General features: G+C 43.5%; 1 protein-coding gene across 3 annotated transcripts; it reads left to right on the forward strand.

The window, feature by feature from the left end:
* THSD1 (thrombospondin type 1 domain containing 1) lies at nucleotides 1–27,533 on the forward strand. Of its 3 annotated transcripts, none has more exons than XM_025874593.2 (5): nucleotides 1–122; nucleotides 3,190–3,331; nucleotides 7,664–8,629; nucleotides 18,924–19,082; nucleotides 25,911–27,533. In XM_025874593.2, exons 2-5 carry the CDS (start codon nucleotides 3,274–3,276, stop codon nucleotides 27,287–27,289), a joined length of 2,562 nt encoding a protein of 853 aa, XP_025730378.1. In that variant the 5' UTR covers nucleotides 1–122; nucleotides 3,190–3,273; the 3' UTR covers nucleotides 27,290–27,533. The 3 variants fall into 3 exon arrangements, with proteins under 3 accessions (XP_025730378.1, XP_073750730.1, XP_073750729.1); XM_073894628.1 differs by having other exon boundaries at nucleotides 14–122; nucleotides 3,218–3,331; XM_073894629.1 differs by lacking the exon at nucleotides 18,924–19,082.
* The last annotated feature ends 115 nt before the right edge of the window (nucleotides 27,534–27,648 follow it).

The following is a 27,648-nucleotide window of genomic DNA, read 5'->3' on the forward strand; positions in this document are numbered from 1 at the left end:
CCCGGGACGCGGGATGCTCGGCGCGTTGTCTCGCGGCCCCTGAGACCTCCCGGCCGCCTGCCTCGCCGCTTCGCCGCCTCGCCCGCCCCGGCTCCGGCCCCTGCGCCCGCCAGTCCCGAGAGGTAGGAAGAGCCAGCCTGCCGCGCCCTCCCCCCGCCCCCTCGGGCACTGCTGTGCGGCGGGGGTCCCCGGCGGCTCCGCGGGGTCGCACGGAGCCCCCCGGCCCCTGCCGGCCCCACCCTCCCCGCAGGGCTGAGAGCGCAGGTTGCGCGGCAGCCTCTCCCTCGCCGTCGGGGGCTCAGCCTTCGCCCCCAGGGGAAACGCTTTTAGAAAGCGTGGGTTTGCGCGTCTCGGTGTCTCGGCTCCGCAGGTGTTGCCGAGAGACAGGCTGCCCGCAGACTGGTGTTGAGCCGGAATGGCTGGGACCCTCGAAGGATAGCGGCTTGGAGTACTCCGCGGTTCAGAACAAGTTTGCCTCTTTCCGAAGAGAAATCCTTTCAGGGGTACAAACTCTGAGATTTAAGCCTTTCTAAAACGGTCCTCATTTTAAGAGAGCGTTGTGCTGAGGACAAGGGCAGGGCTAGATTTCCAGGCATGAACTTGACTTGCGGGCCTTTGGGAAGTTGTAGAAGCGGGGAGCGTACAGCCTCCTAGAGAAGCTGCATCCAATCCGTGGGACCAGGGCAGAGCCCACAGCACTGAATGTATAAATAAAGCCTGTTTACACGAGCTGCTTTGGAACTAGGGATTTCCTGCTAATAAATATTAGTAGTGGATAGGTACACACGAGGGTGTGTTTGTCAGAAGAGTCAAAATCACTTTGCTTCCTTTTGTTTTCTCTTTTATTTGATAAATCATCGGTCCCAATAGACTGTAGCTTAATTCCTTTTCTTTTTCTGCAGCAATGAAGACACGGTAGGGATTTATGTCGGCCGGTTTCAGAAAAAACGTGGGATCTGAGCTTGGCGTGATGCCATTAGCCACTGAGAATATTCGCTACTTCTTACCTTCTAGCTGGTGCATTTGGATTTTTTCTGCAAATGTTTTTGTGTGCGAATGCTATATAGAAGTATTTTTAGGGGCACCTGGGTGGCTCAGTCCGTTAAGCGGCTGCCTTCGGCTCAGGTCATGATCCTGGGGTCTTGGGATCGAGCCCCACATCCAGCTCCTTGCTCAGCGGGGAGCCTGTTTCTCCCTCTCCATCGGCCTGCCACTCTGCCTACTTGTGCTCTCTCTCTCTCTGTCAAATGAATAAATAAAATCTTAAAAAGAAGAATTTTTAAATGTGCATAAAAGAGACCTAAGTTTTTATTTTCTCAAAACGATTCTCAAGCCAAACATTCTAAGTAGCCCATCCTGGTATTGGGAACAACATGTTGGAAGAAAATAAGCAAACAAGGTGAAAAGAAAGAGGGAGAGGAAGGGAGGAAGGAAGGAAGGGATCGTCTTTTTTTTTTTTTTTTCCCCAAATATAGTGCTTTTTACCCAGCATTCCATTGCATTGTGGGTTGCTCTGTTCAGGTCTTCAAATCAGTGATTGCGCTAGTAAAAATTAAGCATATATTTTCAAAAGCTTAAGAATATTAAAAAAAAGTCCATATTATGATTTTTAGGTAGGCTGGTTTATATTTCCACTCAGTTCTAAATAGTGATTATCACACTATTCTGTGTTTTACTGGTCATTTCCATAAGAAGAAAAATGTGTTATAATCACAAAATCGGTTGTGATTAGGAGCTTCTTTAAAAGATGGTTATCATGGAAAAGCAAGCAATTTGGGAGGAGCAAGTTCAACTTTTGGGAGCTAGGGAATGCTTACTTCTCCTTACTGTGGTTACTGAGATCAGAAACTCAAAAGGAAGCGTTTTATTGCCCTAAGTGCCCACCCTTGCCTGGGAGATGCGGTAACGCTCATCTGCTGTGTTTGGCCACATTTCCCAGTCCAAGTTCAAGGAAAAGATTGGATCAGATCTATGCTTAATCCCAGCAAAATGGAATTTTCTTTTTTTGTTGGGGAGCAGAGGGGAGGGACCCCCAATCATCTGCCTAATTACACTTCAAATCTCTGCTTCCCTTTGAGGAAATAGTGTTTCCTTTGTTCAACCAACTCCCATTGAAAGAAAGCTAATGGAGACACATCCGTTTTCTTTCCATTGAATTTTTTATTATTTCAAAAGTCCTTTTAATTCCATTAATTTTTGTCTTTTCTGAAGAGATGTAAGATACATATTTGGAATATAGTATCTTATTAAAATATATTAACTGGAAATGGGGGAATGTAAACACTAAGAAAATATATAGTTGGTTATGTTTAGTAGCCCATCACTTACTAGACTCTAGTATGAAAAAATTGGCAACTACCTTGACTCTTATTCTACAATCTAATAGTCTATTCAGATAAAAGTAAGTGTCTCCTCCTACAGATCATTCTGAGGCTCAGGCCAACAAGGTCTTTCCTGCCCTCTTAGGTGGTTTGGGAAGTTTGCTGCACGAAATCATTGATCTCCCGATCCATACTGACTGCAACAAGTATTGGAAAACTGACAGAAGATGATAATTGCTATTTATCTGTTTTCTCTTTAGAGTGCCCTAAACAAGGGAAGTCTGGGTCACGTGGAGTTCACATTTAATTGTGATACTCTGGGTATCTTTTTGAAAGGTTTGCTAGTTTTGATATAGCTTCTAGGCATTAAGAAATGAAGAGATCCAGATAACATACCACTTGTGCAAGAAAGGCAGTGGTTGTTACGTCCATTGGTAGAAGCGAGCCTGGTCTGTACAGCACAATGCAAAATGAAAATTTGGTAAAATTTTAGCAAATTGGTGTGAAATGTCAAGCAGATACACAGGTGAAAATGTGTTATCCAGACTGGCTCTTAGCTTTGATGAAATTCAGCAAATAACAAACTCCCCACTTAAGCGTGTGTTATAAAGATAAGAGGCTTGGTGTTTTGCAAAGATAACCTTGGTGTTGAGCACACCTGAATTTTCTTAACAGGTGCACTATAATGTAACAAAAGGGACATTTACAATTACAAATTACTTCCCCGGGGAAAATTAGAGTGTTCCCTATTTTCTTTTCAGTGGCACTTAAAAAGTTTGACTTCTTAGAATGGTTTTGCCGTAGCATGATTACTATTTTATAAATCACATTGAACAGAGGCATCATTTTTTTGAGATTCTAATTTCAGGTGTTTTTGGAAAAAAAAAAATTCACAGTTTGGATGTGAGAAAGGACATGAGGAGACCAAAGACCTGGGATTTTGCTGATCAGAATGAAACAAATGTTGAAAGACTTTTCAAATCTATTGTTGGTGGTGCTCTGTGACTATGGTGAGTATTGTGAGTATATTTCATGCTGTTAGTATCAAGGACGAAACATAAATGTGAGGTTTATATAAATGCATGGATGTTGATGACCCTGCAGGAAGGAGGTGGGGAGGCTCTACAGTGCAGTACCTTTTAAACTGAAATCCTTGCAACCCTGGGTTCTCTTAAGGTTCTGTATATATTGATTTAAATTTCCCTTTAAATATATTAAGTCTTTTAAAAAAAGAATAAAAAACAAGTCACTTTCATTTAAGCAAATTGGAGACAAACGTTACGTTCTCTTTGACTGATTTCCTAGTAACTCAGTATTATACATTTAAACTCCACTCACACACACATGAAAATTTTTTTTTTTATTTTTTTTTTTATTGGGATTCTCTGTAAGATTTCACTCTCCTGGAAAGTTTTGCTCTTAGAATATCTTTGGAGCCAGTCCAAATCTCAATGCTTGCCAGTTGTATGCCTTAGACAAGGTTCTTGTTGACATTGCAGGATTGTTGTGATGATAAAAGAAGAAAGCTGAGACACCTTGACTATCTGAGCAAATACTAGATGCTCACTGTTAATTTTATTCATTCAATTTGTTTCAACTAAAAATCGAGTTTCTTATTCAGAGAGATTTATGCAACTGCTGAACCAACAGATTGGACAATATAAAACTCGCTACTTTTCTTTTGATGATTGCCAGATATTTCAAAGACTTCTAAGCAGCTGATTGTATAAAAGTGGAAATTGTTTTCAAATGGTTGAAGAAATGTGATCCAAGGCATAGAGGATCCTGGCTCGTGTGGTATTAGTGGCGCGTCCACTTAAACGAACCAGAGTGGGCGCTGTTCATTTTGTCCGGTGAATCTCCTTCCTCAGCCTTTTCTTTTTAAGACGTTTATTCAAACAAGGAGATGCTTGATTTGCTGAAAATCAATCTGGGATTCAATGATCTTAATGTCATTTATCCCTATTTAAAAACAGATCACTCTGCGTATAACAGCCTCGGACAAAAAAATTATAAAAGGGTCCTTTGTTTCGTGATGATAAAGACATCAGAATTTGCCCTTTACACAAAGTCTGCAAGGATGTTTGTCGTAGTGGAAAGCAAATATCTTATTGGAGTATAAGAATAAAAGTTCAATGAGCATAAAATAGAGCATAGAGGTTGAGTGTACATGCTGCTAATGGAAAAGGAAGTGTTTTCCAAGAGCTGGGTTCCCCCCCTTCTCCATTTGCTATTGATCAAAATATACCATCAGCAGTTGTTGTTTTAAGCAACATGCTTATATTGAGATACCAGTTACTTTAAATATACTAAAGGCAAGGGGAGAAGGGAATTGAAAGAGTAGAGAGACCTATACTGTAGTGGCCAGAATGGGGTACACCCAAATTGCAGTTTTCTAAATGAGGATGTATTCTTGTCTATAAAAACAGGAGTTTTGTAGTAAAGTAGCAAGTTCTGTCTTCAGTCTACACCTGGAACTCATCAGTTGCATCTTTTTTTCTCTACTCCTGTCTGGGCATGTGTGTCTTTTTCATTGATTGGCTGCCCATCAAATCAGAGTCTGATCTGCCCCCCTGACATTCCCTCTATCATCGAGGATAGGCTTTGTCAGCTAAGTGGTGTGTGGTCTCCATCTTAAAGTGCATCAAAAGCCATCCTGCCCCCATGAGATTCAAATTCATCTGACCTTTGTTCTCAGTCTAACTCCTTCCTTGGGCTGCGGTGAATGTTAGAGTCCCTTTGGTCACCTGTTTACAAAAAGGTGCCCAGTGGGCTCTGAACCAGGCACAGGCTCCCACCGAATCAGCTACCTTCCTCAACCTTGACCTGTCTCCCTCCAAAAGGGACTGTCTCTCAGCTTCTGTTTTGACTAAAGGAAAATAAAAGAAAAAGAACTTTATTCTATTATGGTTTACAAGCAAGTGGTGATCAAGCATTCAGGTCTATCCAAGTTTTATATATTTTATTTCATCTCATCTTCAATAAGAAATGGGTCAAGTGCTGAGCTATTTAAAAACAAAACCAAACCTCTATGTGCCAATATATCCATCTATATTTAAAGATGATCAGCCCAAATAACACACTGAGGCCCTTTGGACATATATATGATATGGTATGATATGTGTATATTACATAAGATAATCATAGTAAGAACAATACTTACACATGTTATTTTTTAAGCCAAAAGAGCCCTGCAGTGTCTTAAATCTAGAAAGTTTCTTATCCTAGCCATGGCCAGCTGATTGTTGCACTGCCAAATTCTGTCTCCTTTGATATGTATTTGGATAGGGTTCAAAACAGAAACAAGGATTCTTGTGTGTGTGTGTTTTTTCCACTCTTTACTTCAGCTGCTCTGATGGGTCTCTTTTAAAAAGATATGATTGATCTTAACTGAGTGATACTTGTGGGCTTCTAGTCATCTATCACATCTAGGCTAGTCGTGGTTACTGTGATGTCATTAAAACTGCCAAGGACAAGCCTGGCTATGTCATAAACATTCACTCTGTCCCTTGGGTGACCCGTGCAGAATAAAGTGTCAACATATCTTATTCATCTAAAAATTTCTGCTTTGTACAAACCAACGGCACTGGTTCCATTTCTGGTGAAAATGCTTAAGTACTTGTCTTGAATATCAGAAAATGATAACTTTGAAGTATACTTAGGGTCTTCCATTTTAAGTAATCAAGAGCAGTTTGTTTGGCATCATTTAAATCAAGTTTTCTCACTTCACTGTGCATCCATTTCCCCCAAATATCTAAACACCAGAATATGATATTTTATTTTATTTATTTTATTTTTTTAAAGATTTTATTTATTTATTTGAGAGAAAGAATGAGAGAGACAGCACATGAGAGGGGGGAGGGTCGGAGGGAGAAGCAGGCTCCTCGCTGAGCAGGGAGCCCAATGCGGGACTCGAGGATCATGACCTGAGCCGAAGGCAGTCGCTTAACCCACTGAGCCACCCAGGCGCCCCCAGAATATGATTTTTTAAAAGATTTTATTTATTTGAGATAGAGAGTGAGAGAGAGAGCATGAGCAGTGGGGCAGAGGGAGAGGGAGTAGCAGGATCCCCACTGAGCAGGGAGCCCGATGTGAGACTCAATCCCAGGACCTAAGCTGAAGGTAGACGCTTAACCAGCTGAGCCACCCGTGCGCCCCCGAATTTGTTTTTTTTTTTTTTAAAGATTTTATTTATTTGACACAGAGAGAGAGAGCACAAGCAGAGGGAGAGGGAGAAGCAGGCTCCCCGCTAAGCAGAGAGCTCCAGGCAATGAGGGGCCCAGAGCCAAAGGCAGACCCAGCCACCCAGGTGCCCCCAGAATATGATTTATTAAAAAACAAACAAAAAAAAACCAACAAAAAAAACCTCACCTGAGTGAATTTGAAGATCTAATTGGCTTTTTAAAGCAATTCATGAATCGGGCAGCATCCCATCTAGCAAGCAGAGATGGCCTGAGGAGTTGCACAAAATGAAGGTTTTTAGGGGAAGGAGGACGGGGCAAGAAGTTACTAGCAAAAGAACAGAAAGGACTGTTTCAGGTCAGGATTCTGTGTGTGTGTGTGTGTGTGTTGGGGGTGTGTGTGTTGGGGGTGTGGGGCCAGCAGGTTTTTTGTCATGGAGGTAACCTCACTAGTGCAGATCAGGAAATTTCAGATTGATTGTGGCAAGGCCACATTCCTGGGTTAGGTTGAAACTAATTAAGTCTCGGTTTGCTGTCCTGGGGGGCAAATGTCCCCCTTCTGGGGCTTGTTTTCTTTTTAACAGATTAAAATGAGAAAAGTGAGGTGTCGGATTTACATCTTGAGAATTGTCAATTGTTATTCTTGCTTTATAGATTGTTCACTGCAGATGTGTTACATTGTTGAATGTGGTGCATTCAGGGTATTTATCAGAAAATGTTGTTTTAAACATAACCACAAAAGCCAAAGATGAAGGCCCAGAGCCACTTTAGAATGGGAACAGCGCAGGGCCCAGCTCCCAGGATCGGCACTCAGCATCATTCTACCTCCTCTTTGGCTGAGTTCAAACTCCTCTTATGTATAAAATGCTGTTTTCAGGGCACCTGGGTGGCTCAGTCAGTTAAGCGTCTGCCTTCAGCTCAGGTCGTAATCCCAGGGTCCTGGGATCGAGTGCTGCGTTGGGCTCCCTGCTCAGCGGGGAGTCTGCTTCTCTGTCTCCCTCTGCCACCCTCCCCCCCAGCTCGTGTGCTCTCTCTCTCTGTGCTCTCTCTTTCAAATAAATAAATAAAATCTTAAAAAAAAAAATGCTGTTTTCTTTGATGTCACCGATAGTGCTGCTCAGAGATCTCTTTGTAAAACCAACTCTGACCCTTTGATTTCAGTTCTTGGAGAAGCTGAACATCTCCTCTTGGGAAAGCCAGGCCATGTAGCGCTAAGCAACAACACAGTGTCTGTGGATTTCCAGGATTTCAGTGGTGCTAATGGGACGCTGAGGAATGTATCTATCCTGTTGTTGGAGGCCAACACCAATCAGACTGTGACCACCAAATACCTCCTGACCAACCAGTCGCAGGGCACGCTCGAGTTTGAATGCTTCTACTTCAGGGAGGCGGGAGACTATTGGTTCACGATGACTCGGGAAGCGGCAGACAACAGCACTCCAGTGGGCCGGCGGGAGCAAAGTGCCTTTCTCAAGGTGGAATGGCCCATCTTTCACATCGCCTTGAATAGGACGTCCCAGGCGGCAGAAGGCACCTTCCAGGTGGGCCTTTTTACCAATCAGCCACTGTGCTCCTTCCCGGTGGACCAGCCTGACATCTCGGTGGACGTGGTCTTTACCAACAGTCTGCCCGCGGCGAGAACAGGTCCAGGTCAGCCGTTGGAGATCAGAACCAGCAAGAGGACAGAACTCTCTCAAGGGCAGTGGGTTGAGTTTGGCTGTGCCCCTGTGGGGCCCGAAGCCTACGTCACAGTGGTGCTGAAGCTACTTGGCCGAGACTCGGTCATTACCTCCACAGGACCCATTGACCTGGCCCAGAAATTTGGATACAAACTGGTGATGGCTCCGGAACTCACGTGTGAGTCCGGAGTGGAGGTCATGGTGCTGCCTCCACCATGCATCTTCGTCCAAGGGGTGATCACAGTCTTCAAGGAGGCCCCCAGACGCGCTGGGGAAAGGACCATTCAGCTGGCTGAAAACAGCCTGACCTTGGGAGAGAGGAGAACCGTATTCAACTGCACTTTGTTTGACATGGGGAGGAATAAATACTGCTTTGACTTTGGCATTTCAAGCAGAAGCCATTTTTCCGCAAAGGAGAGGGAGTGCATGCTAATTCAGAGAAACATAGGTTGGTATTGAGATTTAAAAATTTTTTAAATCAAACTGATGCCTTCATGCAATCAAAATTATTCTTTTGAATTTAGGCGAACTTAATTTTCTGTGAACTGTACCATCATTTTTATGGTTCACTCCTCATAATGTCCCAAATGGCATTGTCATTCTTATCTGAAAAATGAGGAGTAATGGGAAGCGGGCCCAGCTCCTGGCTCACTTCCCTGGGTCTCAGTTTCCCTGTTAGTAAAACAGGGATAATAAGAGTATCTACCTCTGAGAGTTGTGAGAATTGAATGAAATACGTGTGCACAGTTCTCAGCATAGTGCCTGGCATAGAGGAAGCACCAATAAACCTTAGCTTTTATTGCATTTTATCTTAGAAAGTTATATTATTAGCAGAATTCAAAGCTAAATCTCAGATTGTATTAGGTTAACTTCCAGCTTCTTCTCACTGAGCATGTCTCTTTCCTGTTAACATCCTTCATTGCAGGAATGAATTTCTTTAGAAGTGAGATTTCAAAGCAAGATTTCTAAAAACTTCAATTTCTAAATTCTTTGAGTAATGCCCTACCTAATCACAAAGAAGTGGGGTTATTACAATTCCATCCATGCCCCGGGCTCCTTGTTGCATTTCTTTTCCTTTTCCTGGGTGCAAGCCTGGTCTTGGCAAGAAATTCATCTGGCAGAGATTGTCTCGTTTGCTTATATCTTCATCCCTGCTAAGCCCCAGGCCCCCTGAGGGCCCAAGCCTCTGACTGTCTTTGGAACCCCAAGTGTTTCTTGCTTCAGATTCACCCACTTCCTCACCGTAGAAGTCCATTTTGTTTGACTCTCTCCGCACCACCTCGTCACTTCCCTGCTTGCACTTACCTCTCCACCCAGCCTAGATTCCATGGCCCATCCCTACCATCTCTCCTACCAATAGCCTAAACTCCTCTGCCCTCTTTTCCTTCTGATGCACGAATCCAGCCATCTGCTGGCCGCCCACTGCATGCAAGCTGCACGAGAAGGTCACATCCAGGTGGACAGGAGCACCGTGAGTGGGTTATGGCTCCCCCCTCCACTGGACCCACCATGCTACCCTGACCAGCTCTGCTCCTGTTCTCTGGGACAGCTCCCCCCAGACCTCAACCCCTGCCCCCTGGCTGACTCTCAGAGCTGCGTTTGTCTCCTGCCATGCAGGGCAGCAGGCAGCCATCAGGAACGAGCTCCCTCAACCTCCCACCAAAATGTCTGGAGGCCTGCAGCCATTGGTCTCCTTTGTTGTCACCATGGAAGAAATGTCACTCCTCCAGTGCAAGGTCAGCCTTCCCCTCCTCTGTGGATCCCAGTCTCTCTGCTCCTATCAGGAATCCTCCTAATCATTAGCCCCTCTCTCCCCGCTCTCTCTAACGGTCCTTTTACTGGCTCATCCCCATCAGCTTTGAAATACCTAAAAATACCTTGATTCTGTGACATCCCCCTGAACCCTCACCTCGGTTACCCCCCACTCCCCTGGCCGTTCCTTCGTGGTCTCCCTTACCTGCCAGTTCTACCACCTGGTCTCATCTGTTAACTGCTGGACTTCCTCATCTTGTACTAGATCCTCCTTTTTCCCTCTTCACGCACCTGCTAGGTGATGACCATCCCGAGACCGACGACTGCACACTGGCATCTCTCTCCGGCATCTAAGTGCTGCCGCATAGCTGCCCCCCTCACGTGTCCCTCGGGCATCTCAGAGGGATTAGACTCATCATCTTGCCCCCTCCACCTGCCCCTCAGTACAGGCCTTCGCCACCATTTCATTGTTCAAACCAGAAGCCCAGGGGTCTTCCTCTTCTTCACCTCCTATAAATAATAAATCACCAAGTCCTATGCGTTTTGGCTCCTCGGTGTCTGACTCTTGGTTTAAACCTCCATCATCCCTTAGCTAACCTATGGCAGCAGATTCCTCATTGATTCCAGGCCCTGCCACCGTCCACTTCATTCCCTCACTGCAGGCAGAGGGATTATTTAAAATTCAGGCCAGCTGAGGCTCTTCCCTGCTTAACACCTGTCAGTCACCTCGCTGGACATGAAGATGAGAATCCACAGGACCCCCGATGGCCAGGCTGCCCAACCCACAGTCACAGTCTCTTGAGCTGGAATCTCCACCTACCTTTGCCTGGTTGACATTAACCTGTCCCCAAAGTCTCCACTTGGGTTCCTCTTCCTTGACCCCAAACTAGCTAAATTCCCTTGCTGGAAGCTGGTGTACCATCCCGCATTCCTTTGTCGCGGCGTCGATCATCTCTGTCATGCCTCATGCTGAGTCTTTCTCCCCATACCCCCCTCATGCCCACCATCCCCCTGCCAGGGGGAGCTCATTTGGTGTGAAAAGCCAACTTGTGATATTTATTTGGCCCACTTAGTATGCCTGGCGCATTAATAAGAACCCAATACATGTTTTATTAGAGTGAAAATTGAGTGCAAATGTGGCCAGTCCAGGTATTAGTAAGAAAAATTGTATTAAACTAATTTAATCATTCAAGATAGATTTGCCTTTTCAAAAGAAATTACTTGTTAGAAAAAAATCTAATTTGAATTTAGTGGAAACAAACCTAGGGAAATAAAGATATTGGGGCCATTCGATTAAACACATTGGGAGCAGGAGGTATACTTTGTGTTTCTCCCAGCTATTGGAGTTTCCACAGATTCTTCTACTTGTCTAAAGACTTGAGTCCCCCCGCCCCCCCCCCCCACACACAGCAGCAGGGACAAGACACGAGAGAGAGGCAGAACAAAGGAGTGGTTCTTTGTGTTTCCAGGCTGAGGATGATAAGGGGTTCCCTAGGGGCTGCAGCAACTAGACACAACTGAGCGTCAGGGCTGGAAGCAGTGCTTGGAGGGGCTAATGCTCTAGGAGACCCCAGGAGTGTGACCACCCACCAGTGGCTCTCACTCTAGCTAACCAAGACATTTATGCTAGCGAGGGGGACCTCAGTGCTGCCCTGTGTTTGAGTATAAACATTTCTGAATCTAGTTCTCTTTTCTTCATTTTCCACTTAAATTGACAGGTGACTTTTTTTTGGCAAATGGTATCATTCAGGGACCCCAGTGAACCCCCCATGACCTGTGTGAGCCACCGCCTCCACTGGTTTCTTATTAGTTCCTTTTGAAAATGGAGTAATGTGTTTGGTATGTTTGTCTCTTTTTCCAAATATGTCTTCAGACCTTAAGATAGTGTGTAAATAACAATTTACAGAAAATATATGGGGGAGCCTGGGTGGCTCAGTCGTTAAGTGTCTGCCTTCGGCTCAGGTCACGATCCAGGGTCATGGGATCGAGTCCCGTGTCGGGCTCCCTGCTCAGCTGAGAGTCTGCTTCTCCCTCTCCCGCTGCCCCTGCTTGTGTTCCCGCTCTTGCTGTCTGTCTCTCTCTCTGTGTCAAATAAATAAATAAAATCTTTTAAAATATATATATATATATAATAGATGTTGCCACAAATGCTTATTTATGATCTTCTCCATTTATCCTACTTAGTGTGAATATTTATATTTTTCTCTGCGGAAATGTTAATGTATTTGGTAATGGGATGCTGCCTGAGATCCTGCCAGGGGAGTGTTAGTAATATATGACACAGCACTTAACACCTTACAAAAAGAAATTGAGAATTCCTAAATTCTGAACACCTCTGCCCAAGGGTTTCAGACAAAATAAATTTAGGGCAAAACTTGGTAATTTTTTTAAAGATTTTATTTATTTGTCAGGGAGAGAGAGAGAGAGAGCACAAGCAGGGGGAACGGCAGGCAGAGGGAGAAGCAGGCTCCTCGCTGAGCAGGGAACCCGATGTGGGGCTCGATCCCAGGACTCCAGGATCATGACCTGAGCCGCAGGCAGACACTTAACGGACTGAGCCACCCAGGCACCCCCAAACTTGATAATTAATGATAGAGAGTGTGAAGTCATAGTCACATAGTTGTTTTTTTTAACTTAGTTTTTTTCACAAATGAAAATTATATATATTTAATATATAGTTTCCTTGATAATGGAAGTTTTTAGACTATCTTATTTCTGTAATTAGATGGTCTTGTTTTTCCTTCATAATGACTGACTAGAGATTTTTACCAAGAACAGGAGAACTGTCAACCCTGTCAGTTCCTTTCTATCTGCAGGTTGTGTATTATCTTTAATTCTCTGCCAGAATCTTTTTTTTTTTAAGATTTTATTTATTTATTTGACACAGAGAGAGAGAGCACACAAGCGGGGGGGGGGAGTGGCAGGCAGAGAAGGGGGGAAGCAGGCTCCCCGCTGAGCAGGGAGCCCGATGTGGGACTCGATCCCAGGACCCTGGGATCATGACCTGAGCCAAAGGCAAATGCTTAACTGACTGAGCCACCCAGGTGCCCCTCTGCCAGAATCTTTTTTACACCACTTGTCCACTTTGTGAGTTAGTTTAACTCAAACTAGAAAATATAATTTTAAAAATTCATATAAGCAGACCCTTAGATGTTTTAATACTCTACAGTTCTCTGAAAGTGAATGAAACAGTAAACCCTTCCAAGAGTAAACTCTTCCTTTGGGATTCCTTAGGAATATCCTTTCAGGATATGTGACATAATGCATGTGATCATCTGACATAATAAAGCTAATGTTTATATAGTGATTACTTTGTACCAGGCACTGTTCTAAGTGATTTACAAATATTAATCTGTTTAATATTCATAACAACCTTTTGGGTTAGGTTTATTTTGTCACTTTTATAGGTGAGGAAATGGGGGCACAAAATTAAGTAATTTGCCCAAGGTCAATGATGATTAAGTGGCTTAACCACTACTGGTGGTTGATTGGCTTTTTCCATTATTCTGTATTGCCTCCCATACAATCAACTGTCAATTCATGTATTAGACAATATAAAGCTTTTAGATTGAAAAAAGTTATATTTCCTGCTCATCACACTGGCTTATCTCGTGCTCTAGTTTCTTGAGCAAGATGTCTTCCAGGTGTGAATATTTCAGGGGCAGTATTCTTTCAGATAGTCTTGAGGGGTGGAAACAAATCTCCCTTTTCCTATTCCAGAGAAATTTTGCTCATTCAGAATTAATATCCTCTATAATAGTCTAAAAGGCATTTATCCTGGCTAAACAGGTTTGTTATGTAGTATGAGTGCATGTATGGACATTTAACCAGGACAAAACAAAACAGCTTTCATTCATGAAGTAAGAGTATTTTAAATATTGGTCATCTTGCTCTTTATTTCTAAATAATGAACTACAGTTATCTAATAACTTTCCATTTGCCTAGTATTTCCCTCAAAGTTATTGGTAGAAATCTTAAGGGAACAGATAGAATTACTCAAGGTATTTTTAAAAATTTGCCTTACTAAATTTGTTAATTGCTTTGAATGATTTCCTTTGTTTCCTGTTTGATTAATTTGGTTTAGAAATAAAAGGACGTAAGATGTAGCTTAAGTGATTATTTTTTATTATTGATTGTCCTACAAGCCCTGATTTTACTTCCAAGGGAAAAAGACACAACATTTCAAAATGTAATTTTTGACATTAAGATTCATGCTTTCATTAAAACTTTGGTTTTTTTCTGGCCACTGCTAATGGAATTTTTGCTTTTAGTCTGACAAATAACTTTATATATTATATTTATGTAAAGTAAATAAGAGATGGGGCGCCTGGGTGGCTCAGTCGGTTAAGCGTCTACCTTCAGCTCAGGTCATGATCCCAGGGTCTTGGGATCGAGCCCCGCATCGGACTCCCTGTTTGGCGGGAAGCCTGCTTCTCCCTCTCCCACTCCCCCTGCTTGTGTTCCCTCTCTCGCTGTGTCCCTCTCTGTCAAATAAATAAATAAATAAAATCTTTTTTTAAAAAAAATAAGAGTTAAGAAAGAATAACAAAAAGATTTTTAGCATTTGCAATTCTACCTTTTGTGGTCTTAAATATGAACATAAGGATAAACTATGTATTGACTTAATTTTCAATTTAGATTTCTCGGTAGTGGAATTCTCAGTAGGTTTTCAAAAATCAATCACTAAACTTTAACTCAGAGAGACTTTCATATGAGAGTCCCGAAGCTTTGCAGGCATGGGGGACTTAGTGTCTGAATAGCTCTGAAGCTTAAGGACAAAGCTGGCTCATTGTTCTTCCGTCTGAGGAGCTGCAGTGTGATCTGAAGACACAGAACCAATATTGTGTTCAGTTGGACCTCTGGATGGAACATAATTACCACACCTCAGTTGATGTTGGTCCAGGATAGTGGTTTGTAATGCTCCCACTCTTATGAAAATCCCAGAGACTTTTAATTGCCGTAAAGAACTCATATTCCATGACTCACTCCAAAGATTGCACCACTTGGATTACCTGAGAATGTATTTGCCCTATGTGTTCTCATTATGTTTTTGTTGTGCTTTCTGTACCTTTGACTGCATCGAGTTTTTGTCCATAGAGGATAAAGACTTTTATACAGAAGGTGTTTTGGTGCCTAGGATTGGCATGACCTGGCTCTTGAGGTTGGATGGGTACTTTAGAGAAGGGTCTTAGGATAATTTTTTATAGGGAACTGTTTAATTATTCTATCTGGCAGTGATTATATACATGCTTGGAAGAGATGTTTGCATGTGTCAGTCAGTAATAACTGTTCTGGGAGTATTTTGTATGTATTTTGAAGTTGTGATGTTAGGTGCATCCCTATTTAGTGTTGTTAAGCTCCTTGCTAAATTGACTCTTTTATCATCATATAATGTCCTTCTTTATCCCTGGTAGTATTTCTTGTTTTGCAGTTTACCTTGTCTGATATTAATATAGCTACTCTAGTTTTCTTTTAATTAATGTTCACAGGTGTAACTTCTCCCATCTGTTTACTTTTAGCCTATTTGTATATTTATATTTAAAGCAAGTTTTTTTATTAAAATTTTTTTTTAATTGAGTATAGTTGACACACAATGTTACATTAGTTTCCGGTGTACAACAGAGAGATTTAACTTCTCTATGTATTATGCTATGCTCACAAGTGTACCTACAGTCTGTCACCATACAATGCTATTACAATATCATTGACTATATTCTTCTCTATGCTGTGCCTTTTATTCCTGTGACTTATTCAGGTCATAACTGGAAGTCTGTATCTCCCACTTCCCTTCATCCATTTTTCCCATCCCACCACCCCCTTCCTTCTGGCAACCATCAGCTTGTTCTTTGTATTTATATGTCTGATTTTGCTTTTTGTTTGTTTATTCATTGGGTTTTTTTTTTTTTTAGATTCCACAAATGAGTAAAATCATATGGTATTTGTCTTTCTCAGTCTGATTTATTTCACTCATCCTAATGCCCTATAGGTCTATCCATGTTGTTGCAAATGGCAAGATCTCATCCTTTTTTGTAGCTGAGTAATATTCCATTGTGTGTGTGTGTGTGTGTGTGTGTGTGTGTGTGTGTGTGTACGTACCCACCCCACATCTCCCCACATCTTCTTTATCTATTCAAACTATCAGTGGACACTTGGGTTACTTCCATATCTTGGGTGTTGTAAATAATGCTGCAGTAAACATTGGAGTGCATATATCTTTTTGAATTAGTGTTAAGTTTCTTTTAAAATAACATATAATTGAGTCATGCTTTTTTACCCAATCTCACAATCTGCCTTTTAATTGGTGTGTTTAGATTATTTATATTTAGTGTAATCATTATATGGTTGGATTAAGATCTATCATCTTGGTAGTTTTATGTCTGTTCCATCTGTTCTTTGTTTCTTTTCCCTCTTATTTCTGCCTTCTTTTTTATTAATTGAATATTAATTCAATTTTAAGGTATAAACATTTATACCTTAAATATTTTTTAGTGGTTTATACTTTAAAATATTTTTTAGTGGTTGTCCTAGAGTTTACAGTATATATCTTTAATTTTTCTCGATCTACCTTTGAATAATATTTTGCTTCACATGTAGTATAAGGACCTTATTAACCGTACACTTCCAATCATTACTCCCATTCTTTATGTGATTGTTTTCATAAATTTTACTTTCTATATGCTATGAACACATAATACTATTTTTCTTTAGCAATTATATTTTAGAGCATTTAAAAAATGAGTTTTGTCTTTACCTTTATAAATGCTATTTTCAGCACTTTTCAATTCTTTGTACAGATCCAAGTTTTTTCCTGATATCATATTCCTCTGCCTGAAGAATTTTCTTTTAACATTTCTTCTAGTGAAGGTCTGCTGGTAATTAATTTTATTCATTTTCATTTGTCTAAAAAGTCTATTTCTCCTTAAATTTTGGAAATATTTTCACTAGATGTAGAATTCTGGGTTGGGCATTCTTTCATTACTTTAGAGGTATTAGTCCATTATCCTTGGCTTGCATGACAAGTAGCCTGCTGTATTTCTCATCTTTATTCTTTTGTATGCAATGTGTTTCCACCTTCGCTCCTGCCACAGCCTTCAAAGTTTTCTGTTTTTGGCTTTTAACAATTTCAATATAGTGTGTCTAATTTTTTGTTTGTTTGCTTATTTATTTATTTTTTGTATTTATCCTGCCTGTTGTTTTCTGAGCATCTTGATGTAGCTTAGTATCTTTCATTAATTTTGGAGAATTCTTGGTCATTATTTGATTCTCTTTTTCTCTTCTGGGATTCTAATAACATAAATGACAGACTATTTGATATTGCCCCCAGCTCTTGGGTATTCTATTCTGTTTTATTCACTCTTTCTTTTTGATCTTTGTATCTCAGTCTGAGTGATTTCTACTGAGCTATATTCAAATTTACCCTTTATTTCCTAAGCTGTGTTGAGTCCACTGATGAGTGTTCTTCTAGAAGGCATTCTTCATCTTTGTTACCATGTTTTTCATTTCTAGCATTCCATTTACCTCTTCTCAGTTTACAACTCTAAGGAAATTTTTCATCTGTTCATCTTGTTCACCTTTTCCACTAAATTCTTTAAGATTAATCATAGCTATTGTAACTTCTCTGTCTGATAGTTCCGATATCTAGGTCACATTAGAGTCTGGTTCTCTTGATTACTTTATCTCTTGATAGTTTTTTTCCCCCCTGCTTCTTTGTGTGTCTCATAATTTTTGGTTGAATGTTGGACATCTTATTTAGAACTGTAGACATCAGTAAACAGTATTTATGTGGGGAAATGGGTATACCCTATTTTTGCTAGGCCTTTAGTGGGGGGATTGGGTCGATGTACTAAGGAATTAAGCTATGTTTGGGTTTGTGCTATTGCTATGGCCATCGTCAGGACATGGCAGAGTTCAGAATTTTCTAATGTTACTTTGCAGTTAGGGTAGGAGATGGCTTGCCAGAGGGTTTTCCTCCATGCTTCTGTTGCACCCTCAGCTTTAGGCTTGAGCCTGCACAGGTTTTCACCTGTCACTCTTGCCCCTGCCCTAGCAGTAGGTTGTTATTACCTGATACTTGGAAATTGCTAGCATGCTGCTGGGTAGGGGTTGGGTGATGGGAGCTGGAGAGCTTTTTCTTGTTACAGTTCAGCCTTAGTCTTAGACAAATGCTGTGCCCCCCTGAGTCTCAGGGATGGGGCCTTCTTGATGATCTTGCCCCTCTCCAGTGATAGAATCTCTCTAATAGTCTGGCCCCAGTATATTTTCTGCTCCTCTCCAGGGGTGAAGGATTTCCTTCTTTTCCCATTCCCAAGCAGCACGGATTTCAGTTGGTGCCCTTTGAGTGACAAGGCTTCTGCTTTGTCCCCAGTGGTTGAGGCTTTTGTTGGTAGAGCAGATGGGGAGAAGGATCCAGGTGAGGTTTGTGTCTTTCCCACAGTGCCATGCCTTCCATTCTCAGGCCTCCACCACAAGGGAGGCTTTCTCTGGTCCTGCACCTACCCTTAGTCCTTCTTGTGAGCGTTTGGTGGGATCCATGAAGAAGAGCCCACAAGTGGGTACAAATTCTCATTGGGTTTGTGGCTCCCAGGGATTCTATATTCTCATGCTAGCCCACACTAGGTTTCTGGCAGTTCATTACATTTTTAGATGACTTCTCACCAGCTTGTATGAGGTCTGGTGTCTATCCCAGGAAGCAGTGTTTGCATCCTGTCTTTCCTTAGAGGAGTCTGTCTTTCCTTATATTTCAGGCCATTTGGTTGCCCTGTGACCTTTGCTCTCTGATGGGTTCCAAAAAGTTTAACATTTTGTAAATTATACAGCTTTCCTTTGTTTTAAGGATTGTTAAACACTCTTTCCAGCTTTCCACATCTTTGGGAATGTTTTTATTTACTGACTTTGAGGCCTGAGATTTGAGTTTGCTGCTTCATTTGGGTGCAGTTAAATTCTGATTCTCAAATGAACTAGCATTAAAAGCATGGCTAATGTCCTTGCAGAAACTTGGGGACTGTGGCAGCCGTGGAGCCAATGTAGTACCACGTGTGGGGATGGTGTCAGAGAGCGACGCCGCGTGTGCCTGACTTCCTTCCCCTCCAGACCTGGCTGCCCTGGAATGTCCTCGGAGACCTCCCTGTGTTCCCTGGAGGAGTGTGCTGGTAGGTATCCTTCTTTCTTCGGGAGTCTTTCCCCAGAGGGACTGTTGAACCTAAGCCTGCCTGAAAATCACCAACCTGAATTCAGAGGTGGACTCATAGACCACTCTGTTATTGCTGCTGGCTTTACTAAGGCTGTGTTCATTAGTGTGTCTCTGACTGGGAATAGCTTATCAGTGAGATGACAGGGGATTGAACACTGTGGAAGATAGGGAAATGACAAGCAAATTATCTAAATTAAAGATTCAGACATATGAAATCATTTTTAAAAATACAAAAACAGGAGGGATGATCATTTCTTCCTAAGATATTTTTGATTTTCTTTTGTTTTCTTATTTATCCTTCCTTTACTTCTCCCCACAAAAATTGCAGAAGAATATCTTATCATGTCAGAGAAGCCTGAGGGGATCACGTAGACCATTATTTGTCAAAATGGGGCACGTTACCCTATCTTATCCCCTGAATGGCCCTATGTTTATTCTTTACTACCCCTACCTAGGAGGAGAAGGTGGGGAGATTTCTTGTCATCATCTAGACACTGGCCTTTCCTTCATCCTTTCAACATCTGGAAGGCACTTAGTAGGTGCTCCATGGTATTTGATGTAAATGGTTTGTAGATGTGATGCTGACATGGCTTAGTTATGTTTGCTTCAGCTTATGGAGTTGAATTCCATTCATTTGCTACGGTTACAGTAATAAGAATCCTTGCTCTTCCCACGTACCATCTCATCTACTGACCTATCGCCAATCCCCAATTTAATTTGCCGGCCTATGCTGTGGTCCTGACCCTTAGATAAAGTACTCTCCGCAGTCCTGACTTCTTCTACTCTCCAATTCCAGGTTAGAAAACCATCCCTCATTCCTTGTCCCTTAGGACCTAGAGGATATAGATGGTTTTTTGTGTTTGGATCTCAGAGCATTTTTAGCCAAAACCACCTGGCAACAACACCTTGGCCAGTGTCCCCACCTGTGACCTTAGAAATTCCTTCTTGCTATCTCATTTTTCCAGCCAGTGCTGTAGGTCTCGTTCCCTTTATTCCAGCATCCTGAGGGTGTTCTTCTGTGTTTCCTCAGACTTAGGCTCTTCTGCTAGCCCTCAGTCTGCCCTCTTCTTTCATAATCCCTTGGCCACACTCTGAATCTATTCTTTCTCTAGTTATATCTCATATGATTTTCTAAGGCTCTCTTCTCTGTCTACTCTTTCTTTATAAATCCCCTTCACTTTCAAGCTCCTTTCTTGGGTATAACTATCTTCAAATATACCTATTCCTCTTAATTCTGGGATGGCATGTTGTGTTAAGATATTCCATCTAGAGTTCCATAGTGACTGAAAGAATGAATGAATGAACTCAAATAAATTTAAAGTCAATTGTCACTGGGTTCTACTGCTCCTTTAGAAGTAACAACAATATCAACCATTTATTGACCATCTGCTATGTGCCAGCACTTTAAATACATTATCTCACTTATTTGGGACTCTGTAGCATAGAGAGGGTAACTGACCTGCCCAAGATCGAAAAGCTAGAAAGCAGAGAACTAAATCTGACCCATACTAAGCTACCTATCTTGAATACCTTGCCTTTCTACACAGGCCAGTCTAGCTTTCTGGAAGCATCAAGAACCTGGAATTAGTAATCATGTTTAAAAAGATTTTTCTTTACTTATTTGACACACAGAGAGAGAGAGAGAGAGAGAGAGCACAAGCAGGGGGAGCAGCAGGCGGAGGGAGAGGGAGAAGTAGATTCTCTGCTGAGCAGGGAGCCAGATGCGTGGCTCAATCCCAGGACCCTGGGATCATGACCTGAGCTGAAGGCAGATGCTTAACTGACTGAGCCACCCAAGCACCCCATGGAATTAGTAATAATTTTTGAGGATATGTGAAATTATTTCATATTCTTATGTTTTAATTCTTTAATATTGGGTGGGAACTAGAAATTTATATATTATAAAATAGCAAAAAGGGTAAGTGCTATAGGCACCCATACTTCTACTATAAGTGGTCCTTAGATAAATGCTTATGTGGATAAAAATGATCATTTCCTCCAAGTGTTCTTCTTCCTATTGAGCCTATTTCATACTCCTTGGAATTGTAAAGATCCGTTCGCAGGCTGCTTAACATCAAGAAATCTCCTTCACTTCAGGTGAAAGAGGCAGTAGATGAGGCAGAGAGGGCTGAGGTCAGCAGCTCTTGGGCTTTTCTCCAGCCATGGTTTTGAAGGGAACCAGCCACAGTCAGAGATAATAGCTAATTAAAGAGATCCATGAGGTGAGGTACAATTGCGTTGCTGCTCCCCACGGACATAAATGGCCGCTGCACATGAAAGAAGTGATGAATCAGTAAACAAGTCTTTCACCATGCAACTGTGTTCACTTGGTTGAGACTTGAGAGTTTTGTTTGGCTTTGAAAGGATGTTTTTGCATCAAGTTCTATGTTAGTTTGACCATCTTGTTCAAACATGAGAGTGGGAGGATCTGTTGCCATTGTGCCCACATTCCATCTGGTGGGATATTGATCATTTTGCTATTACCTTTTTAAATGAATTAACCTAACATTTATCGGACACCAACTATGTGTAAGTTACTGTGACTGGGGTTAGGAATATGTAGATAAGACATGTTCCCGTCTGGAAGGTGCTTATGGTATAGTAGCTCAGCAGACACATAAATAGGCGTTATAATCAGTACAGTGTAGAGTCTGCAGTGAGGAAGGTATCCACAGCTTGCTATGGAAACTTGCAAGGTGAAAATTCATGCTGGGAACACCTCCTTTCTTGGAGGTGGTGATATTTGAGCTAAAGTTTGAGAGCTGAGTAAGTGCCACCCAGGTGAGCTAAGTGAGAAAGGGAATTTTAGCAAAGGGAGCAATGGATGAAAGCATGGAAGAAGATGGCGCATTAAGAGACCCAGAGAATGGAAATTAGTTTATTGTATCTAAAGCATAATGTGCCAGGAGGGAGTGGTAAAAATGAACCTGAACAGGTGGGCAGGAGTCAGATCCTGAGGGGCCTTGAAGGTTTGGCCTGTATTTCAGAGGGATCTCTCTCAGCTGTAGTGTGCAGAAAAAATCAGAAGGGGTAGGACTGACAGCAGCAAAGCCTGTTAAGAGTTTTTCAGTAACCCAGGTGAAAAATGAAATGATGGCAGTGAGAATGTAGAGGAGAGAAGGACTCAAAGACTTTGATATGGTGAGCAATGAAGAGGGAACCATCAAGGGTGAAAACCAGGATTCCAGTACTGGCAACTGCCTGGACACTGGTGCCATTTCCTTGAGACTGGACATATTGGATGAGGCACAGATTCTAGGGGAAAGATGATGAGTCTTGGGCATGTGGAGGTGAAGATGTTGATAGGACATAAGTGGAGAGAGCAGAGCTGATGGATCTCTAGGTTGAGATCTAGATCGCCTTGCTCCAAAATTCATGTTTTTCTCTCCGAAGTGAGTACTATCATTGAAACCAAGAAGAGAAAAAGTTGCAGAAAGTGTTGGGCAGTAGCCTATATGGCAGAGGTAAAGGCATATCAGGACGAAACTTCCTTGAATTTAGCTCTTAGATGATTAATGACATTGGCAGAAGCCGTTTCACTGGTATCCTGGAGGCAGGTTGCAGGAGTCAGAGGTGATGATGTGGAAGCAGTAAGGCAGCAAATGTAGCCTCCTCTTTCTGTTAGCCTGGCTGAGAAGACCAGGAACAAGATATGAGACTTCTAGAAAGTTCTTTTTAAAGAAGAGCTTGAGTATGTTTCTGTGGAGCTGCATAGGGGAGAAGCTGGAGATAATTGGTAGAGAGGGTTGATCCCCCGGGAGAAGGGTGACCTAGAGAGCACTTGGTGGACTCGCCTTTATAGGAAGACATTTCTCCCACTAATTCCATAGTCAAAGAAGTGTATAGAAGTGCGGCTGCTCCTAAGTTTATGGGGGAGAAGACAGCAGAAGAAGCTGGAGGAGGGGTATACTTGCCTGATAGCTTCTATTTTTTTCTGATCCAGTGGAATTCTGAGGAAGAGGTTAGTAGGGTGCTTGGGGAAAGTGGTGAAACTTGTAGGGGATAGAAGAGCGAGTTGCTTAGGGACCCGTGGAAAGATTTACAGGCAGTCAAGGTTGGGGGCTGTCAGTATACAGAGGTGATAACCTGCGTGGGTGTATTATTTTCTCCACCAGTGCTCAGGGCCTGGGTGCAGCAGCTGATAATTCACATGTCTTGGTTTGTGCAGGGATGGACTTTTGCTGTAGAGCGGGGAAAGTGGTATGTCTCAGTACTAGAGGTCAGAGAGTTGAGGTTATTGGCAGGAGAATGGTTTATGTGATGGATCATGAGTGTAGGGAGAGAAGTGAGGCCAGGAGTTGGCTGGCAGATGGGGAGAAAATGAAGGGGTTGGGGAATCCAAAGTTGCAGTGAGGTTGAAAAACTAGCGAAATAATGATGAGTAAGTGAGAGGGGAGGATACAGCTCAAAAGTGAGCTATGAAGTTCAAGATTTCTGAAGAGGAGCAGCTGCAGACAATGGGAAGGTATGATATGCTGGATGGACAGTGACGTTGCCCAGATAGGCCGCTTTAGGGGATGGTGAGGAAGACTGAGACCCGGATGCTAGTGACTGAGGGCCGCCATGAGGTTGGAAATGACCGTGTTGAGGGGGGTGGGGGGAGGGTGGTCTGGGTAGATGGCACGGGTATCAAAAGAGTAGAAGACACCTTAGATATCACCCTTAGCAACATATTTATGGATATGTTTCCTCAGGCAAGGGAAACAAAAGAAAAAATAAACAGTTGGACTACACCCAAATAAAAAGTTTTTGCATAGCAGAGGAAACTGTCAACAACACAAAAGGGCGACCTACCGAATGGAAGAAGGTACTTGCAAATAATATGTGCAATAAGGGGTTAATACCCCGAAAATATAAAGAACTTTTACAACTCAACACCAAACAAGCAATCCAATTAAAAATGGACAAAGGATATGAATAGACATTTTTATCCGGAGAAGACATACAGATGGCCAACAGGCCTGTGCAAAGATGTTCAGCGTCACTAATCATCAGGGAAATGCAAATAAAAACCACCCAGAGATCTCACCTCACAGTAGTCAGAAGGTCTAGTATGAAAAAGACAAGAAATTATAAGCGCTGGTGAGGACGTAGAGAAAAGAGAACCTTTGTGCACTGTTGGTGGGAATGTAAATTGGTGCAACCACTGCAGAAAACAGTATGGAAGTTCTTCAAAAAATTAAAAATGGAAATACCATATGGTCTAGTAATCTGCTACTGGGTATTTGCCCCCCCAAAATGAAAACACTAATCCTAAAAGATATATGCACCCTTATGCTTATTGCAGCATCATTTACAATAGCCAAGATACAGAAGCAACCCAAGTGCCCATCAATAGATGAATGGATAAAGAAGAGGTGGTGTAAATATACAATGGAATATTACTCAGCCATAGAAAGGATGAGATCTTGCCATTTGTAACAACATAGATGGGACCTAGAGGGTATTATGCTAAGTGAAGTAAGTCAGACAGAGAAAGACAAATACCATATGATTTCATTTATTTGTGGAATCTAAAAAAAACCCTAACAAAAAACAGACTCTTAAACACAGAGAACAAACTGGTGGTTGCCTCAAGGAGATGGGTGGGGTGGATGGGCAAAATAAAGGAGATTAAGAGGTATAAACTTAGAGTTATAAAATAAGTAAGTCACAGAGATGCAATAGGGAATATATAGAGTAGAAACAGCATAGGGAATATATGTGTGTGTGTGTGTATACACACACACACAAATATATATATATATATATATATATATATATTTGTTAAAAGAGTACAAATTTTCTATGGAGGTGAAAGAGTTAGTTGAAAATGGCAATCAGAAATGAGGAGAGTGAGGAACACTCCCTGCTGGTGGTCCTGTTTGCTTATAAACAAAGTATGTGTCACAGCTTCCACCCACGACAGTGGGCAGTGTGAGGATGGGTCAGGGACATGACACACAGAACTGGTGCTGGTAAGACTGTGCAGAAAAAAGGTACAGGACAGGTGACTGGAAGGGCTTGAGGACGGGACAGTGACGAGGAGAAAAGAGAGGTTGAGGGTGGTAGCATTAGCTGGTCTCAGGTTCCCAGGTATTTCAGTGGCAGTGCAGGCTGAGGCCCCAGGTGACGTCGGAGGCTTGGTGAAACAATTTGATGACCCCAGGACAAACAGGTTGGAGAGAGCGGGGAAGAAAAAGACAAACCAACGTCCCTTGGAAGGAAGCAAGGGGAGTGGACAGCTGGAAGCCGAAGAGTGAGAAGCAGAGGCTTCATTCAACCCCTCAGGAAAGACAGTTCCTGGATATTAGAAGGGAAATGTGAGTTGCGTTACATTGCCTAAAGACTGATTTTGACCAACTAATTTCTCAAGATACAGAATGTAGGTACAACCTACCCGAATTATTTGGCATGGCAGGTTTTATACTTGGTAAGAATTTCCCGATGTGCATCTCAAAGGTATACTTAACTACAGATATCCCGTGTTTACCTTATCTTAAGCAAAAACCTTGATTTTGCCTTGAGCCTTTGCTTATGCTGCTGTTTTGTGGAACATCTGAGGCCCGTGTCAGCAGGAGCTGGCGAGCCCACGAGCCACCCTGGTTGTGGCTCACCTCCTTTCTGCGGGCCCCGCGCTTCGGTCTGGCTGAAGCTGCCAGCAGGGACGCGTGTGTAAGGCCAGAAATCCTAGTCCTCGCTTATTCTTTCTCGAACTGCTAGAGAATCAGAGCCAGCCACTCCGAACCTTAAAACCACGCAGAGAAACCATATAGAGCACCCATCCTTGTTCTTCCTTTTCTCGTAGCTTTCCAGCCATCCAGTGCGTCTCCTCTTCAGCCCCAGGGTCCGGGGAAGTCCAACAACATCGTGACCGTCACTGGGATTTCCCTGTGCTTGTTCATCATCGTCGCCACCGTCCTCATCACGCTGTGGAGGAAGTTCGGCCGCGCCCCCAAATGCAGCGCGCCGGCTCGACACAACTCCCTCCACTCCCCCGGCTTCCGGAAGAACTCGGACGAGGAGAACATCTGCGAGCTGAGCGAGCAGCGCGGGAGCTTCTCGGATGGGGGCGACGGGCCCGCGGGGGGGCCCGGGGACGCGGGCATCCCCCTGACGTACAGGCGCAGCGGGCCGGTGTCCCTGGAGGACGACGCCTCGGGCAGTGAGAGCGTGCAGTCCAACGCCCAGAAGATCATCCCCCCGCTGTTCAGCTACCGCCTCGCCCAGCAGCAGCTGAAGGAGATGAAGAAGAAGGGCCTGACGGAAACCACGAAGGTGTACCACGTGTCTCAGAGTCCCCTGACGGACACGGCCATCGACGCGGCCGCCGTCCCCGCCCGAGACTTGGAGAGCCCCGAGGAAGCTGCAGCCAACAAGTTCCGGATCAAATCCCCGTTCCTGGAGCAGCCTGCGGTGGGTGCCGCGGCCAGGCCCCCCTGCAGGCTGGACCTCCCCGTCTGTCACGCCAGTTGTGCCGTCAGCCCCAGCCAGACGGTGATCCGCAAGTCGGCCATGAGGCACGTGGGCGGCAGAGGGGCGCCGCCGGAGAGGAGCCACCCCAGGGGCTCCCACTTCAGGAGGACAGCGAGCTTTCACGAAGCCAAGCAGGCCCGGCCGTTCCGAGAGAGGAGCATGTCCACCCTGACTCCACGGCAGGCGCCGGCCTACAGTTCCAGGGCGCGGACCTGGGACCACGCGGAAGACCGATTTCGGCCTCAGAGTCGAGGCGCTGCCGCGTTTCCTGAGAAACCGGACCATTCCCAAGGGGCAGGTGCGACCAAGGGTCCATTAAGCCCTCCCCCTAAATCCCACACCCTGGGGCAGCCCGCGAGGAAACCAGACCTCGGGGATTGCCAGGCAGGATTCGTGGCAGGAGGTGAGAGAGCCGAGCCTCCCAGAGCTCGGAGGGGCCCGTCCCCCAGTCACAGGAGTGTCTCAAGGAAGCAGCCTTCCCCCACGGCCCCCAAAGATAGCTACCAGAGGGTCAGCCCTCTGAGCCCTTCTCCGTGTAGAAAAGACAAGTGTCAGAGCTTCCCAGCCCACCCTGAGTTCGCTTTCTATGACAATACGTCCTTCGGCCTCACTGAGGCAGAGCAGAGGATGCTGGACCTTCCCGGCTATTTTGGGTCAAATGAAGAGGATGAAACCACAAGTACACTCAGTGTGGAGAAGCTGGTCATCTAGACCCAGATCAGCCTGAGACTTCACACAGCTGGGGTCCTTCGCCCAGCTCCTCGTATCAGCTGCTCACAGTGTTTTGTGGACTGAATTATGTAGCTATTTGTACATTAGGACTGGGTGGGGAAGAGGTAACTCAAGTGTGTGTATGTGTTTTAATTCATAAGGAACAAGTTACTTACCCTGAACTTTTCCCTCTGTTATCCTAGTTCTCTTGGCTTATTACTAATAAGTACAATAATAAAATTTAAACAAGAGTGAAGTAGGGCTTGGTGTCTCATGTGGATGTGAGAGAGGGCCAATGTGACTTTAAGTATGAAGTGCTTTGAACACTTCCTTGGCAACATGGAGTAAATTTGGGAGTC

The sequence above is a fragment of the Callorhinus ursinus genome, unplaced genomic scaffold, assembly GCF_003265705.2.
Source record: "Callorhinus ursinus isolate GAN/ISIS: 27379988/994484 unplaced genomic scaffold, GSC_fseal_2.0 scaffold7, whole genome shotgun sequence".
NCBI lineage: Eukaryota > Metazoa > Chordata > Mammalia > Carnivora > Otariidae > Callorhinus > Callorhinus ursinus.

What these genes read in the sequence shown, in the direction of transcription:
- THSD1 (XM_025874593.2), top strand. Translation starts at nt 3,274, where the DNA reads ATGAAACAAATGTTGAAAGACTTTTCAAATCTATTGTTGGTGGTGCTC. An exon ending in GGTGGTGCTCTGTGACTATG is followed by an intron (nt 3,332 to 7,663) that starts GTGAGTATTGTG and finishes CTTTGATTTCAG; the next exon opens with TTCTTGGAGAAGCTGAACAT. An exon ending in GCTAATTCAGAGAAACATAG is followed by an intron (nt 8,630 to 18,923) that starts GTTGGTATTGAG and finishes ATGTCCTTGCAG; the next exon opens with AAACTTGGGGACTGTGGCAG.